Source organism: Neophocaena asiaeorientalis, unplaced genomic scaffold, assembly GCF_003031525.2.
Source record: "Neophocaena asiaeorientalis asiaeorientalis breed wild unplaced genomic scaffold, Neophocaena_asiaeorientalis_V1.1 scaffold67, whole genome shotgun sequence".
NCBI lineage: Eukaryota > Metazoa > Chordata > Mammalia > Artiodactyla > Phocoenidae > Neophocaena > Neophocaena asiaeorientalis.
Window position 1 is genome coordinate 6,752,792 of NW_020173731.1, and position 16,334 is coordinate 6,769,125.

At 43.3% G+C, this 16,334-nt stretch overlaps 1 protein-coding gene and 1 non-coding gene across 9 annotated transcripts in view; one reads left to right on the top strand and one right to left on the bottom strand.

Moving 5' to 3' along the window:
* Positions 1-16,334, bottom strand: part of HHAT (hedgehog acyltransferase) — a 334,459-nt gene that overhangs the window by 291,820 nt on the left and 26,305 nt on the right. For 6 of the 8 annotated variants that reach the window (XM_024751038.1, XM_024751039.1, XM_024751044.1 and 3 more), the window contains exon 3: positions 15,174-15,241. The exons of 1 other annotated variant lie outside the window; for it this stretch is intronic. In XM_024751038.1, the coding sequence (XP_024606806.1) occupies positions 15,174-15,241 (68 nt within the window). Of the gene's footprint in view, positions 1-15,162; positions 15,244-16,334 lie in introns of those variants that run through there. One more of the 8 variants, XM_024751042.1, reaches the window with a different exon arrangement.
* LOC112403608 (U5 spliceosomal RNA) lies at positions 4,958-5,073 on the top strand. The gene has a single exon (XR_003003938.1). It is a non-coding gene; the product is annotated as a U5 spliceosomal RNA (small nuclear RNA).

The following is a 16,334-nucleotide window of genomic DNA, read 5'->3' on the forward strand; positions in this document are numbered from 1 at the left end:
AATCTACAGATTCAATGCAATCCCTATCAAATTGCCAATGGCATTTTTTATGGAACTAGAACAAAAAATCTTAAAATTTATATAGAGACATAAAAAACCCTGAGTAACCAAAGCAGTCTTGAGGGAATAAAATGGAGCTGGAGGAATCAGACTCCCTGACTTCAGACTATACTACAAAGCTATAGTAATCAAGACAATATGGTACTGGCACAAAAAGAGAAATATAGATCAATGGAACAAGATAGAAAGCCCAGAAGTAAACTCACTCACCTATGGTCGACTAAGGAGGCAAGGATATACAATGGAGAAAAGATAGTCTCTTCAATAAGTGGTGCTGGGAAAACTGGACAGCTACATGTAAAAGAATGAAATTAGAACACTCCCTAACACTATACATAAAAATAAACTCAAAATAGATTAGAGGGCTTCCCTGGTGGTGCAGTGGTTGGGAGTCCGCCTGCTGATGCAGGGGACACGGGTTCTTGCCCCGGTCTGGGAAGATCCCACATGCCGTGGAGCGGCTGGGCCCGTGAGAGAATGAAATTAGAACACTCCCTAACACCATACATAAAAATAAACTCAAAATAGATTAGAGGGCTTTCCTGGTGGTGCAGTGGTTGGGAGTCCGCCTGCTGATGCAGGGGACAGGGGTTCTTGCCCCGGTCTGGGAAGATCCCACATGCCGTGGAGCGGCTGGGCCCGTGAGCCATGGCCGCTGAGCCTGCGCGTCTGGAGCCTGTGCTCCACAGCGGGAGAGGCCATGACAGTGAGAAGCCTGCATACCGCAAAAAATAAATAAATAGAGACCTAAATGCAAGACCAGACACTATCAAACTCTTATAGGAAAATATAGGAAGAACACTCTTTGACATAAATCACAGCAAGATCTTCTTTGATCCACCTCCTAGAGTAATGGAAATAAAAACAAAAATAAACAAATGGGACCTAATGAAACTTCAAAGCTTTGGCACAGCAAAGGAAACCATAAACAAGACGAAAAGACAACCCTCAGAATGGGAGAAAATATTTGCAAACCAGTCAAGGGATTAATCTCCAAAATATAGAAACAGTTCATGCAGCTCAATATTCAAAAAACCCAGTCCAAAAATGGGCAGAAGACCGATATAGACATTTCTCCAAAGAAGACATACAGATGGTCAAGAAGCACATGACAAGCTGCTCAACATCACTAATTATTAGAGAAATGGAAATCAAAACTACAATGAGGTCTCACCTCACACTGCTTAGAATGGACATCATCAGAAAATCTACAAACAACAAATGCTGGAGAGGGTGTGGAGAAAAGGGACCCCTCTTGCACTGTTGGTGGGAATGTAAATTGATACAGCCACTATTGAGAACAGTATGGTGGTTCCTTTAAAAACTAAAAATAGAGTTAACATATGATCCAACAATCCCACTACTGGGCATACACCCAGAGAAAACCATAATTCAAAAAGACACATTGCACCCCAATGTTCATTGCAGCACTATTCACAATAGCCGGGTCATGGAAGCAACCTAAATGCCCATTGACAGATGAATGGATAAAGAAGATGTGGTACATATATACAATGGATTTTTACTCAGCCATAAAAAGGAACGAAATTGGGTCATTTGTTGAGACATGGATGGATCTAGAGACTGTCATACAGAGTGAAGTAAGTCAGAAAGAGAAAAACAAATATCATATATTAACGCATATATGTGGAACCTAGAAAAATGGTACATATGAACCAGCTTGCAAGGCAGAAATTGAGACACAGATGTAGGGAACAAACGTATGGACACCAAATGGGGAAAGCGGCGGGGCGGGGTGGGGGGTGATGAATTGGGCGATTGGTATTGACATGTATACACTGATGTGTATAAAATTGATGACTAATAAGAACCTGCTGTATTAAAAAATAAATTAAATAAAATTCAAAAAATTTTTAAATATATATATATATCACTTTAACCATCAAACAAATTGAATTCATGGTTTTAAAATCCTTAAAAAGAAATCTCCAGTCCCACGTGGTTTCACTAAAGAATTCTACCTGACACCTAAAGAACCTCTCTGTAATAGGGCAGATACTGCCAAACTCATTTTCTAAGTCTAGTAATAAACACATGGAATCTGAAATTAAAGATACAGGACCATATATAATCAGTCAAAAATCAGACATAGACAGTACTCAGAGAGAAAGAGAGAACTACAGTCTAATATCCCTCCTGAACACAGACAAGAAAAATCCCAGCAGAATATCAGCAAGTGTAGTCCAGCTACATATATAAAAAAATTATACACCATGACCAAGTGGAGTTTATCCCAGGGATGCAAGGCTGGTTCAATACTCAAAAATCAATCAAAGTAATGCAACATATTAACATTTTCTTAATTAAAGCAGAAAAACAGCATCATCATACCAATTGATGCAGAAAAATCACCTAACAAAATTCAATACTGATTCACAAAAATTCTCAGAGAACTAGGAATAGAGGGAAACTTTCCCCCCTTGATAAAGAACATCTACAGAAAAACCTACAGAAACATCATACTTAATGATGAATGACTGATGTTAATGGTTAAGACTGGGAAAAAGCCAAGGATGTACACTCTCATAACTCTTATTCAACATAATACTAGAAGTCCTAGCCAGCACAATAAGAAAAGAAAAGAAGAGTCATAATAGATTGAAAAGGAAGACATGAAAATGTCCCGATTTGCAGGTGACATGATTGTTTACACAGAACAACTCAACAAGTCTGTCCAGAAAGAAAGGGAAAAAAAACCCTCCAATAAGGAATAAATGAGCTCAGAAAAGCCACAGGATATAAGATCAACATGTAAAAGCCAACTGTACTTCTATATACTAGCAATGAACATGTGGAAATTGAAATTTAAAATGTAAAACCATTTATAATCGCTCAAAAAATAAAATACTTAGGCATAAATGTAACAAAACATGTATAGAATTTGTCTCCTAAAAACTACAAAATACTAATGAAATAAATCCGAAAAGATGTAAATAAATCTAAAGACACACTGTGTTCATGGATTGGAAAATTCAACATAGTGAAGACATCAATTTTCCAAATTGATCTATAAATTTATCAGAATTGTACCAAAATCCCAGCAAAAAGTCTTGTAGATATAGAAGAGCTTATTCTAAAGCATATTTGGAAAGGCAAAGGAACTAAATGAGCTAAAACAATTTGGAAAAAAAGAATAAAGTTAGATTACATTACTTGATTTTAAGACTCACCAGTAATCAAGAAAATGTGGCATTAGTGTAAAGACAGATACATATATCAATGGAACAGAAATGAAAACCCAGAAATAGAGCCACACAAGTTTGGCCAACTGATTTATGACAAAGGTGTGAAACAATTCAATAGAGGAAGACAGTCTTTTCAACAAAAGGTGCTGTAGCAATTGGAAATCCATAAGCAAAAAAATAATAATAATAAATCTCTACCTAAATTAACACAAAAATTAACCCAAAAGAGATCACAGACTTAAAGGTAAAATGCAAAACTAGGAAACTTTGTGGGAAAAAAAAAAATCTTTGGGTCATAAAACTAGGCCAAGAGTACTTAGACATGACACCAAAAGCACAGTTCTTAAGAGAAAAAAAATAATAAACTGGATTTCTGTGAAAGACCCTACCAAGAGGATGAAAAGTCAAGCTACTGCCTGAGAAATAATATTTGCAAACCACCTACCTGACAAAGAACTAGTACCTAGACTACACAGAGAACTCTCTGAACTCAACAGTGAAAATAAACCAAACAATCCAAGTGAAAATGGGCAAAAGATATGAACAGAATTTCACTAAAGAGTATATAGAGATGCCAAATAAGTGCATGAAAATACGTTCAACATCTTTAACTATTAGGGAAACGCAAATTAAAACCATGATGAGATATCACGACCCACCTATCAGAAAAGCTGAAATTTAAAATGTTAATAAGGCCAGATGCTAGTAAGTGCGCAGAGAAACTGAGTATCTCATACATTTTTTTGGTGGGAATGTAAAATGGTAGAGCCATTTTGGAAAACAGTTCATACAGTTTTTCACAAAACCAAACATGTACTTATCATACAATCCAGCAATCAAACACCTGGGTATTTATCCCTGAGAAAATAAAACTTAAGTTCACATGAAAACCTGTACACAAATATTCACATCAGATTTATTTATAATAGCCAAAAACTGGAAACAACCGAAATGTCCTTCACGAGTCAAATGGTTAAACAAACTGTGGTCCATCCATATCATTAACTAATACCCTGCAAAGAAAAGGAATAAATTACTGATACACACAACTTGTATGAATCTCAAGGGCATTAAGCTGGGGGCGGGGGAGGGAGCCAGTCTCCAAAGGTTATAATACCATATGACTCCATTTATATAACATTCTCAAATGACAAAATCATGAGATGGAAAAACAAAACCGTGGCTTCCATGGGTTCGGGATGGCGAGAGCAGGATGGGTGTGACAAGAAAGAGGCAGAAAGGAAGTTCTTTCTGGTTCTGTATTTTAACTGTGTTGGTGGTTAATGAAAGGAAAGGAATAGAACCACACTCAAAAGTCCCAATACACCACATACAAAAACTGCAGTTTCCATGGTTGAACCAGGATGGGGTTTAAAGCCCAGCCACGTAGACCTCTGCTTCGCCCCCTAATGGTGGTTCCTGAGGCATGCTAGGAATACTATGGTATTTGCAGAATCTCAAAGTTGATGAGTCAGACTTCTCATCTGCATACCCACAGTCCCCTGTATAGAGTACAATCCTTTCAAGTTTAAAAGAATATTCCTTTCAACTCAACATTTCTAACTATGAGAAGTTTGCTTACAAAATCCCTTGTACAAACTTTAAGCAGGAAGTGCCCTTGGGGTAAAGAGCCACCATCAGTGAAGTAGGATCTGCGGTTACTGGAGAAATGAGCTTAGTAAACCAGCGTTATAGTCTGGTTTCTCTTCAGATAGAATAAATCTTGCGCCTTTTACTAAAGATTTCCGTGAAGAGAACTAAGTCTGAATGTTCCACAAACTTTTTGAGGCCTTGCTTTGGCAGGGCTAGTGTCTGATGTTGTAATAAAAGACATGACCTTTCTGAAATAACCCATCTTCCTGCTGTTTTCAACATGCCACTATTCCTCTTAACCTACAAAGTTGAGTATTATAAGAAGCTTATAGGCTAAGGTTTTATTGGTTTTCTACCTGAACTGTTCTGATTAACCTACACAGTTTTAGTATTATAAGTAAGAAGCTTATAAAGTTTTATTGGTTTTCTGCCTGAGCTGTTCTAGTAAAATGTCATAAATTTATGTCAAATGAATTTCCACTGATGAAGTGTTGACTTGCCAGTTGCCACTCACGTCAGAAACATTGACTAAAACAACTGAACCGTTCCCCTTCCCTCCCCTATATAATGAAGAATCTAAAATGTTGAAAACATATATCCTAAGTGATGGCCCTGAAGCCCCACTCAAAGGTCCTGTATTCAGTTCCAAGTCGTAAAGTATGTGGTGGTCTGACGCCAGATTGTCCAGAATCCCCAGTGCATGATGTCATAGCCATGAGAGGAACCTTAAACGCATGGTAGTGGTATCAGCTCCTAAAAGACAAAGAGCCTCCTGAAACTTCACCCAGCCCAGCAAATAGGCTGGTATGAACTGGTTTCTACTGCTTGCCTAATAAATGTTTATATGTGTGATCAAATTTAGCTGGAGAACTGCCTTCATACAACCCACGAGCAAAATTATAATGGACTAACTAACCCTCACCAACGTGAACTTTTCAGCAGATACTGTGATCCTGCAAGTGGCTTCAGTCAGTTCCCCACACAAAGACACCACCCTTCACATCTCCCACGGGCCCATGATCTCACTCTTATCCTGCAGCTGCTTCTAATTTCTTTTTAACAGAGACTTATCAACTGTCATGTCATGATTTTAAAAGGTAATAACCTTTTAAAGAATGGTGACAGGCACCACTTTTAGGGAATGTACTGGGAAAAGGAAGGGTTTCCCCTCCTCCCCACTCCCCTATGTCTCTCCCCAAATTTCAGCTCTAAGCCACTGCTGAACTCTGCTCCTTCTACTCTCAGAATCCTATCCGTTGGAGCACTTACTTAGGATGTGTTGTGTAAACAACCCCCTCTACCCTGAGGGACTGTTCTTGACAATAAAAGTGCCCAAATGCAGAGTCCACATTCCAGAAGGAATGAGTTAGCATCCGAAGGGTCCCAGTCAGAAATCCAGTTCCAGACATGGCTACAATTCAAATGATTTCAATATTGGTATTGAAAGCTGCACCTGAGAATTTATTGGCATTAAGGATGTTAGAAATAAGTAATGTACAAATGAAGGAAGTGGTGTTCAACATAGGCAGTGGGTTAGAAATTTTCTCAGCCTCCAATAACCTCAAAAGGGTGAGGCATCAGAATCCCTGGAGCAGGCACCCAGAGCTTCAGAGAAAACAGCCCTCCTTCTAGCACCCCCTGTGCTTCTATGTCCCTTTACTTCATAAGGTTCCATTCCTCCTGTCAGACTAGCAGGGTGTCTGCTCCAGCCCACTAGCAGGGTGTCTGCCTCAGCCTCAGATGAATCCTTCCTGCAGGGTGCTTGTTGGAGAACCTAAAGACAGAGAACAGGTTCAGTGGCAGATTTTGTACCTGCCCCTGAAGAAATAAACAAGTGTTTGCACACATGGCAGAATTCAGATCTGAACTCTTTCCCTGTGACGTACCACTTGGTAGTGAGGTTACAGGAAAGGAAGATATTTAACTCCTACCCACCTCCAACTACCAGAAGCTAATAAGAGTAAAACCAAAGAATATGACTTTTGTTCAACAATCAGACAGACTCGGGTCAGTTCAAAACACTATCCTGTTCAAGGCTCAGCTCAGATCCACCTCCTCTGGGGAGCCTTCCCTGGTCATTCCAAGGTTGGAAACTCACCTGGCAATTTTGGGCTATACCAACCAGGGACACTCATAAAAATGGAAACACTTTGTTCAATGTAATGCCGATTTTCAGGAAGGACACACAAACAGGGTCAGTTGTCCTGGCTGTGTACACCTGCTACCTCTTCAGCTTGACAGATGCTGCCGCCCTTAGTTAAATAACTAGAGCATCATCCCTATTAAAGCCACATGGCAGCCTGGCATTCTCAGATGGAGTATTAGCTTCTTGAGGAGAGAAGCTATGCTTCTTACTTCCCCTAACCCACAGCACCTATAGAAAAGCAGTTGATTAGCAAAGAATTACTTGTAAACTGACTGGCCCGTGGCTGAGAAATGTCTCACCACTCCAAACCTATATCATCACCTCAAGGTTTTACTAAGTAGTCATGGGGAACCTCTCTCTCTCTCAATCTGTTTCTTTTTCTCTCTTCTCTCCCTCCATACGTGTACGTGCACACATACACACACCTGATTTTTTAGTCCTGCAGGGCTAAACCCTTGGTTCTAACTTCACCTTATCTTCTCCCGGCTCCTTCAAGAAACTTTAAAACAAAATAAACAATATTTGGGAGGACTTCCCTGGTAGTGCAGTGGTTAAGAATATGCCTGCCAATGCAGGGGACACAGGTTCGATCCTTGGTCCAGGAAGGTCCCACATGCCACGGAGCAGCTAAGCCCGTGAGCCACAACTACTGAATCCTGCACGACTAGAGCCTGTACTCTGCAACAAGAGAAGCCACTGCAACGAGAAGCCCGTGGACGGCAACAAAGAGTAGCACCCGCTCGCCGCAACTAGAGAAAGCCCGCGTGCAGCCACAAAGACCCAACGCAGACAAAAATCGATCAATCAATCATTAATTAATTTTTTTAAAAAAACAATATTTTGCATGAGTTAGTAGATATAAAAGAGAGAGGAGGGCCAAGCAGGGGCCTTAGTGATTGAGCTAATAAGCAAATTTGATGCTTATCCATCTGCATTACAGACCCTATTTTCACATAAAGCAGAGAGCTTCCCTTTCCTGTGCTCCCCAGGAAATCACGACTGCCTCGCTTTTCCCCCCGCCTAGTTGCAAATCTCCTACGTATCAGGAAGGACATCCAGCAGGGATGAGACTAGACAAGAGACAGCGTACTGGCAGGTTAAGAGCAGGAGTTCTTCATGTAAACAAGAAGGAATCAAGCCCAACGTGTGCGCAGGAATATTCCCTCCGTTACTAGTCTGCGGGCTTCTTGCTCTGACCATTTGGAGACTCCTCAGCCCACACCCTCTCTGCCTGGAGGGGCTGGCACAGGACACAAGAATCTACCTCTGCTGAGCAGCCCCTCTGTGAAGGGGCAAAGCTGCATCAAATCCAATCCTCTGTTAATAAGGACGGGCTGAAAATTCACACAAACAGCCACACGTTCACCTGTTCCCATCAGATGGAGGAAGGCAGACACGACCAGAACACCGGAATCATCTTGGAGGAGTTACGGCTTAATGAAAATGAGGTAAGGCCTACACTCTCTAAACCTGCCAGAGTTTAGACACGTGAAACAAAGCAAACATTGCCAGGGGGCCAATGATCCTTCACAGTAAGTGCCCAACCAGACAGCCATGTCCACCTTAACCCAACCGCCACTACTGAATGCCTGCTCCAGCGAGGCAGGGATGAAAGATCCTCTTACATCTAAAACAGGTAACTGCTCTATAACACAGGCTCGGGGAGGAGTCCTGGGAATGGAGCTCATAGGAGGGAGAAATCAATGCCAACAGGGGGAGGAGCCGGGGGGAGAGGCGTCAGGAAAGGTTCCACGTGGGCTGTTCCTTGAGCTGCAGGGAAGTGTGCCCAGTCTGCATGAGGATGACGGGGAGGAAACCTCAAGGCATCCTTGGGGAATGGCAGACGATCCTGTTATTTAGTAGCACATGGTTACTACATGGAGGTGAGGCTGCTAAAACGAGGTAGGGCCAGTGGACAAACGGGGCTGAATGTCAGCCACCGAGTCTGGACTTCATACTGTAAGAAATGGGGAGCCATGCATGGGTTTTGAGGAACGTTATGAGATATACATTCCAGGACGTTAAGTCCAGGGATGCACGAACCTTGAGTGGGGGAGATCGGGAGAGGCGGGCAAAGTAGAGAAATGCCAAGGCTCCTCAAAGAGTCCTCAGAAGAAATGGCAATGGCCCCAACCCCTTCAGTAACCGTCCCTTGCCTTCTGAAAAAAGTCCAGGCTCCACCTATGGAACCCAATGGCCTTTATGATCCAGCCCCTGTCTATCCTGTATCATCTCTTGCTCTCACTCAACCTCCCAGCCAAACTGACAGACTCTCTCAAATCCAGTCCTTAGTCCTGCTGCTCCCTTCACCCATCCTTCCCCAGTACCTCAGCTCTAATTTCTGTGAGTCTGGGTTACAGGCACCTTCTGTTTCTGCATGCCCCGTAAATAGCTGCATCACTTACCTCACTGTCTCAGTATCAGTGTCCCCCGAATTCAGGGCCCAGTGAAGACAGAGCCTGGAAGGTCACAGCCCCCCAGCACCCAGCCTAGAAGCCTCTCACACAGCAGCCACTCAATGAATATTTGTTAAATGATTCAACATAGAGCTTGCTGAGGGTTTTTTTTTAAGTATCAAAATACAGAGGAATTTATAAATAAGTTGAATATTAAAATTTTTATAGGTAAAATCTGAGTAGCTAAAAATTTTATCTTTACTTTAGAAACGACCTCTTCTCTCTTAACATTCAAAGACATAAGTGATCAAGCTTCCCTTCTCTGATCTTATCTTCTCTTTCTAACCTTCTTGGCAGGCACTGAAAATTCCTCTCTGATTCTACTTCTGAAAGAATGTCTCATTCACAAGTGGGCCCCAATTTCAGAACTGTCACAGGAAGAGATGTCCTCAGGAAAGAAATGAGTAATTGATTACATGTAAAATTCTTCATAATGCATTAGGCTTTTGAGAGCTCCTTTCAGTAGCAATCCATTCCCTTCTAGATTTAAACGTTTCTCTGTAGAACATTATCTCCTTGCCAGACAGGGGGAATCAACAAATCTTAGCTCTAAAGCAAGGACGTCATCATCCATGGAAGGACAAAATAATGACCACAGCAGCATGGACTGAGGATCCATTCTGTACCAACCACATACATGCTGGGTGTTTTATCATCATCTCTTTCTCCACAATAAGACCTCCCGTTCCCATATTCCAAAACATAAAACTAAGGCTCAAATGAGGTGAACGATTTTCCAAAATGGAGCAAACTGCATTTTGAACTCAAGTCCATCCAACTCCACACCTGTGCTCTTTCCGTTATAACAACTATCTTGAATCATAAATAAAAATAGGGGCTTCCCTCGTGGCGCAGTGGTTGTGAGTCCACCTGCCAATGCAGGGGACACGGGTTCGTGCCCCGGTCCGGGAGGATCCCACATGCCGCGGAGCGGCTGGGCCCGTGAGCCATGGCCGCTGAGCCTGCGCGTCCGGAGCTTGTGCTCCGCAACGGGAGAGGCCACAACAGTGAGAGGCCCGCGTACCGCAAAAAAAAAAAAAGAAATAAAAGGAAAACAAATTCATGATAATACAACCCAACATGGAGCTTCATTCATGTCAGTTTGATTCAGAACCTACTATCTAGAAATATCAAGCAAGGAACATGGCCACTAAAAAGTTTCCTTCATGTTCTTGGGACATCTAGCAAGAACACTAGGCAAGACAAAAGGGAACCACCAAACACCGAGACAGATGGCCAGAACTGGAAAGGCATCGGGCTCGACCTGTCCGTGGCCACACACAGGTTCCCAGCGCAGGACTGCTCCAAGAGGCCACCGGAGCCCACGCGGGGAGGCACTTTCAAGCCTGGAAAAAGAGACATCACGAAACAGGATGCAAACGTCACAGCATACCTAACCCGAACACTCCTTGAGAGCTACACCTACGCAATCTCCCCCACCACAACTGGCGTCTCGGCAGAAACAAGCAGCTTTACACCAAAGGAATGATAAGACCCAAAGGTATTCCTGATTTGGGCTATAATCCTCCCTACCATCATCGGCAACCGGAGGACTGTGGTCAGACCCAGCAACCTTTCACTGTCCTAAGGGAAGCTTCCCCTTGAGTCACCATCACCCTGATACATTCGTCTCCTTTCCAACCACACTGAGCCCCTCTGGAAGAGCATCTTCTCTACAGATGACCTTGCCAAATCCCACCCATTCTGTGGAGCGCAGCTGAAGGTCTGCTCCCAGAAGCAGTGTGGCATTGCTTGTGCCCACGGTGGTCTCTCCCTGCTCTGACTGTCAACACTGTCCCACTCGGCATTCACGTACATGCCAATCAAGGTGAACTTAGGACTGATGCATTTTACGCCAATGTTGCCACCTGGCACAGTGTTACTCACTCTTTCCTGCAGTTAAATTCAGCAAAATACTCACCTACTCTGTCCCAGGCACTGAAGATACAGGACTCATTAAATCCCAGCCCTGCCCCTGTGAGATTCACAGTCTGGCGGAGGATGGATACTACAAGATAACACTGTACAAATATATTTATCATAATAGGGTACAAGATTCAATCCAAAGCATGACTACACATCACCCTGTTCATCTCCTTCAGATCATTTAGCTCAATCTGTGGCTGTTAACGTTTATTCATTTACTTACTGTTGGTCTGTCCCCATTAGGAGACACTGGGACAGGAAGTGTGTCTGTCTGGTTCACTACTATGTCCCTAGCACTCCACATGGACTTGGGCACAGAAACACATGCGTTAAAAGCTGTATTTGTGGAAGGAGATAAAAAGAGAAGCAGAGAAGTGTCAGGAACTATGCGCATTAAAAAGTCCAAGTTAAAGGTCCACGCAATGCTTCCGTGACAGGAGACACCTGGGCTCAGATGTGAAGTGTGAGTGAGGACCAGATAGGGAGGAGGTGGAGCACAATCCAGAGGAGGAAACAGGATGAGCAAAGGTAAGAAATGGCCAAGTCAGCACGACAAAGCCCTTAAATATGACTGCAGGCCAGCTGTTCTCAAAGAGAGGCGGTTTTGTCCTTAGGGGGCATGTGGTGACTCCTGGAGACATTCGTGACTGTCATGACTTGGTGCTACTGGCATCTACGAGGTGGAGTCCAGGGATGCTGCTAAACACCCTACAATGTACAGAACAGGCCCCCAAACAAAGGAGGTCAGCAGTGCTGAGGTTTAGCGACATTTAAAGGATGGACTGGTCAGAGGACATAAAAGCTTCCTTCTAAAGTTCACGATTTCTACTCATGCCTAATTTCACCTTTTGATTAGAATTTAGACCAGAATAGCGTTTGCTTGCCACCTCCCATAACCTCCAAAGGAAATACTCAGAACCTATTAGGCTTCCGTTTTACCTGAAATAAGACTTCCAGCAGACATCCATGAACCTCCTGTCACTACATATGGCCCCGGGTCTATTTTATGATCTTCACCAAGGACACAGAATCAATTTCCTTCATCTGTTGGCTATGCACCCTGGCTCATCATTTTCTCTCTAAATTCTAGGACTCCAAACTACTCATCCCCTATGCAGGGTAATGAGATACAGAAAGATGAGGACAAGAGGTGCTCAACACCATCAGATGAATGGATGGAACGACGGTCAGCAGGACAGAGGAACAGAGATTTTTCAGAATAGAAAAAGTCCTTGGAGCTTTTATCTGCGCCTTGTGCACTGTTCCACAAAGGCAGGGTCGACCTAAACGTTGACATCCACTGCCTGTGCCCATCACCACAGGGGGCTGTCATGGAGAATGCACAGAAGAGGTCATGTCCCCAGGATTCTGAAGCCTTGGCAGGGAGTCAAGCAGCTGAACGTGATGGAGTGGTGGGAGCTGGGAAGTCAGCGAAGACAAAGCCCCTTTGTCTAGAAGTAGCAACACCCAGCAGGGCTGAGCGTGCAACAATGAAATCCATGGGAGCTCCAAACCTGTCAGGGCCTGATCCTCGTTCAGCTTCTCATACTGCCTCACAGTTGCTTCTCTTCAGCGAAAAGTGTCTTAGTCTAAAATGAGTTTGCTTATTTTTGCCTCTGGCAAACATTTCAGTATTATCTGAAATGCCTGAATTATGACTCTAAAATTTTTTTTTAAGTCACCATTTTTTTTCTGTTGTAAGAGATCCAATAGCAGTATATTTCTAAAGAGTAGATCCCAGACACTCACAAGGGCTATCTGCTGTTGTAACCAGAGCAGGACCCGGTGGGGCCTTCCCAGGACAAACCCCCCTGCCCACTGTCCTCCGCCTGTCTCGTCTGCAGAAAAACGTAATCAAAGAGTAAGTTTAATCAGAGAAGTGAGAAAATGCAAAAACAAAGGAAAAAGCCAAACAAGGCAAAACAATAATAGTTTAGCCATTAAACAAAGTCAAGGACCTTTAGTTTCTCCTCAGGGGCTATAGATATATCCTGAGCCATATCCTTTGAGCTGTTTTGCAGATACTGAGACCCCCACCAGGTGGAAGAAGTTAACTATATGCTGCCCACAAGCACGTAGACCCCAGACCAATCAGAACCAGAAGGTTGATGATGTTGACTCCTGGTTGCCTCACCACCAACCAAGAACGTCCACGAGCTGATCATGCACCTTGCAACCCTCTCCTCAACACATAGCCCCTTCCTCCTTTCCCTATATAATTTCTGAACAAAACTTGGGGAGTTGGTTCTTTGGGACATGAGTCCACCTTCTCGCCAGGATTGACAGCTACCTCAATAGAGCTACCTTTCCTTTTACCCAACACTTATCTCTCAGTATTGGATTCCTGAGCGATGAGCAGCTAAACCTGAGTTCTGTAACACTGTGACAACTCAAATTCCACTGTGACCTACAGCTTCCCAAATTTCCTCATCTCTGAAGTGGGCACAATACCACCCACATTACACGTCTTACTAATAATCCTAAAAAGGGCTTATTTAAATCAGAAACATTTACAAATGGATTCGATGCACGAAAATTAAATTTATATCCAACTTTTCACAGAAATGTCTGGTGGGCAGAACAACTGGGAAGAGCATCATGCAGGGCAGGACATGCTTCCCAGCCCCAGACAAACATGAGCCATGTATTTAATACGGTGGCTCTGTACAGAGCCAGAGCTGGAAGAAAAGGGACAGGTTACCCTAGAAAATCAAATGGAAATGGAAGCCAGTTTTCTTCAATTCTAAGTAAGATCTGTAACTCTCAAAGTAGGAAGATATCAATACAGGCAGTACCCAGTTTGGAAACTCATTGTCTTCCAAAGTTCATTTGTAAGTCAGGTGCTCAGAACCTGGAGTGCAAGCGTCATTCTGTGCCCCAAGCCAACCAACAAAAGCTGATTAAACTTACAATACACCTGGCACACTACACACTTAGAGCAAAAATAGTAAAAAGCAATGGTGTGATATCATTTTTTTAAACATATCCAAATGCCTGGAAAAACAAATACACAGCTCTTCACTAGGGTTGACCTGAACCCAAACTATGAGCTGAAGCTGGACGTCATGTGATCCAAGTCATTACTGAAATGGGGTCCTGGAAAACTGAAAGGGGAAGAATGGGAAAAACTCCAGACTCAAGAGGAAAGGGGTTCTGGTGGGACACAGAAAGTAGTCTAACATCTTGCAATCAAAAGAGGAGGGTCTGGTACCTACCCATGACATACTCTGAAGAACAGAAGTGCTAACCGTCACCACTAGGAGAGCAACAGCGGCCACCCTGCCAGCGATCTAAGCAGGCACAATGAGCTGCAGTGGAGGATAAATGGCCCACTGCCACCTGGAACCAGGGAGCAGAGGGGCGGGGGATTCCCAGCATGCTCTGCAGGGTGTGGACGGCCAGGGGCAGTAGAGGCAGGAAGGAAACAGTTCCATAGTTGCCATGAGTTGGTATAGGGAGTCCAGGAGCCACATTTGACTCCAATAGCTATGGCTAGGTCAGGAAGGAACTTCCTAAACTTTACAAAAGTGAAATCTGCATGAACCGATAAGGTTACTGATCCACATCTCTAGTATTTTGAGAGGGGAACATGGGATGAGATAAAGACAAAGCACGGGGAATGCCTTTCTCTACACGGCACACTTGCACCTTTTACAGCAGGAAAGGTACTTAATGTCCAGTCGTTGCTGAGTACTATGGCTGGGTCAACGCCAAATACAAAAGTGATGCAAAACACTGAAACCAGGTTTGAAAATTGAAAAGGTTTATCACTGACCCACTCTGTACCTTCTTTAATCCTCCAAATAAAGTGCCAGTGTCCAGGTCAAATTCTTGGTCCAGTTCCTCTTCATGTTCTGACAAGAAAAACAGTGTGCATTAGTCACGAATCCGCATGAAACTGGGCTTGGTTTAACAGGAGAGGTACCAAAGGAAACTGGAATACGTCCTGGAAAAGCTGCCCGTGGACTGAGCTACAGGCATGGAAAGATGTCACACTCCTTCATTTCTGTGACCTCAGTTCCTGGAAATACATGGTGGGGCTGATGGAAATGTCCCTTTAATTTGTCATAAGGGTCACAAAAGGAGAGGGATTAAGCGCAAAAGCTTCCAGCACAAGGAAGCACAGGAGGGATGAGGGCAAATGCCCCACTTGTACAGATGGTGAAAAAAATTTTTCAACAGACCATGCCACAAAATGATGGTGATCATAGCCCTGTGATATAAAGCTAACAAGATTATTGATGGAACTGTATAATGGTAATACATATGCTTACAAGTAAACAGTACAATTGGTTTAAAACAAAAAATATTTTAAAATCTTATTCAAATACTTCCTAAGGGTGAACAATAACCAGGCGCGGTGTGAAATAGTAGGAGTAACGCAGAACACGATTGGCAAGGCTTTTGCTCTCCTGGGACTTACTGTACACTGGATGAGAGAGACAAACAAATAGTAAGAAATTACAATGGTGCTGAAGAATGCCATGATATGGGAGGTAAGGAGTGCTATGGGGGCTGAGTCTGGGGTGTCTATTTGATGTCAATAGGCAGCTGGATGGGCATGGACGGAGCTCAAAACAGCGCCTCAGTTGGAAGTAAAGACTTAGCAGTCCCCAGTATAAGGGTAGCAATGAAGCCTCCAGAATGACTGAGATCACCCAAAAGGGCACAGACTGCATAGACAAGAAAAGAAAAATCCAGTGCTCATCGGACCAACAAACATACAAAAAACACAGAGGACCACAAAGGAGCTACCCAGAAAGATCAAAGGAAAACCAGGAGAGAGTGCGTCACTAAAACATAATCATGAAATGATGCTGGTTTCAGACTAGGATCAAAGGGCAGATTTACACACACTAGATGCAAACAGCAGCCCCAGCCTCAAACCCCAGGCAACACTGCTCCCAGGAAAAGCAGAAAAGGGAGGCTCATGGAGTACTGGGGCCC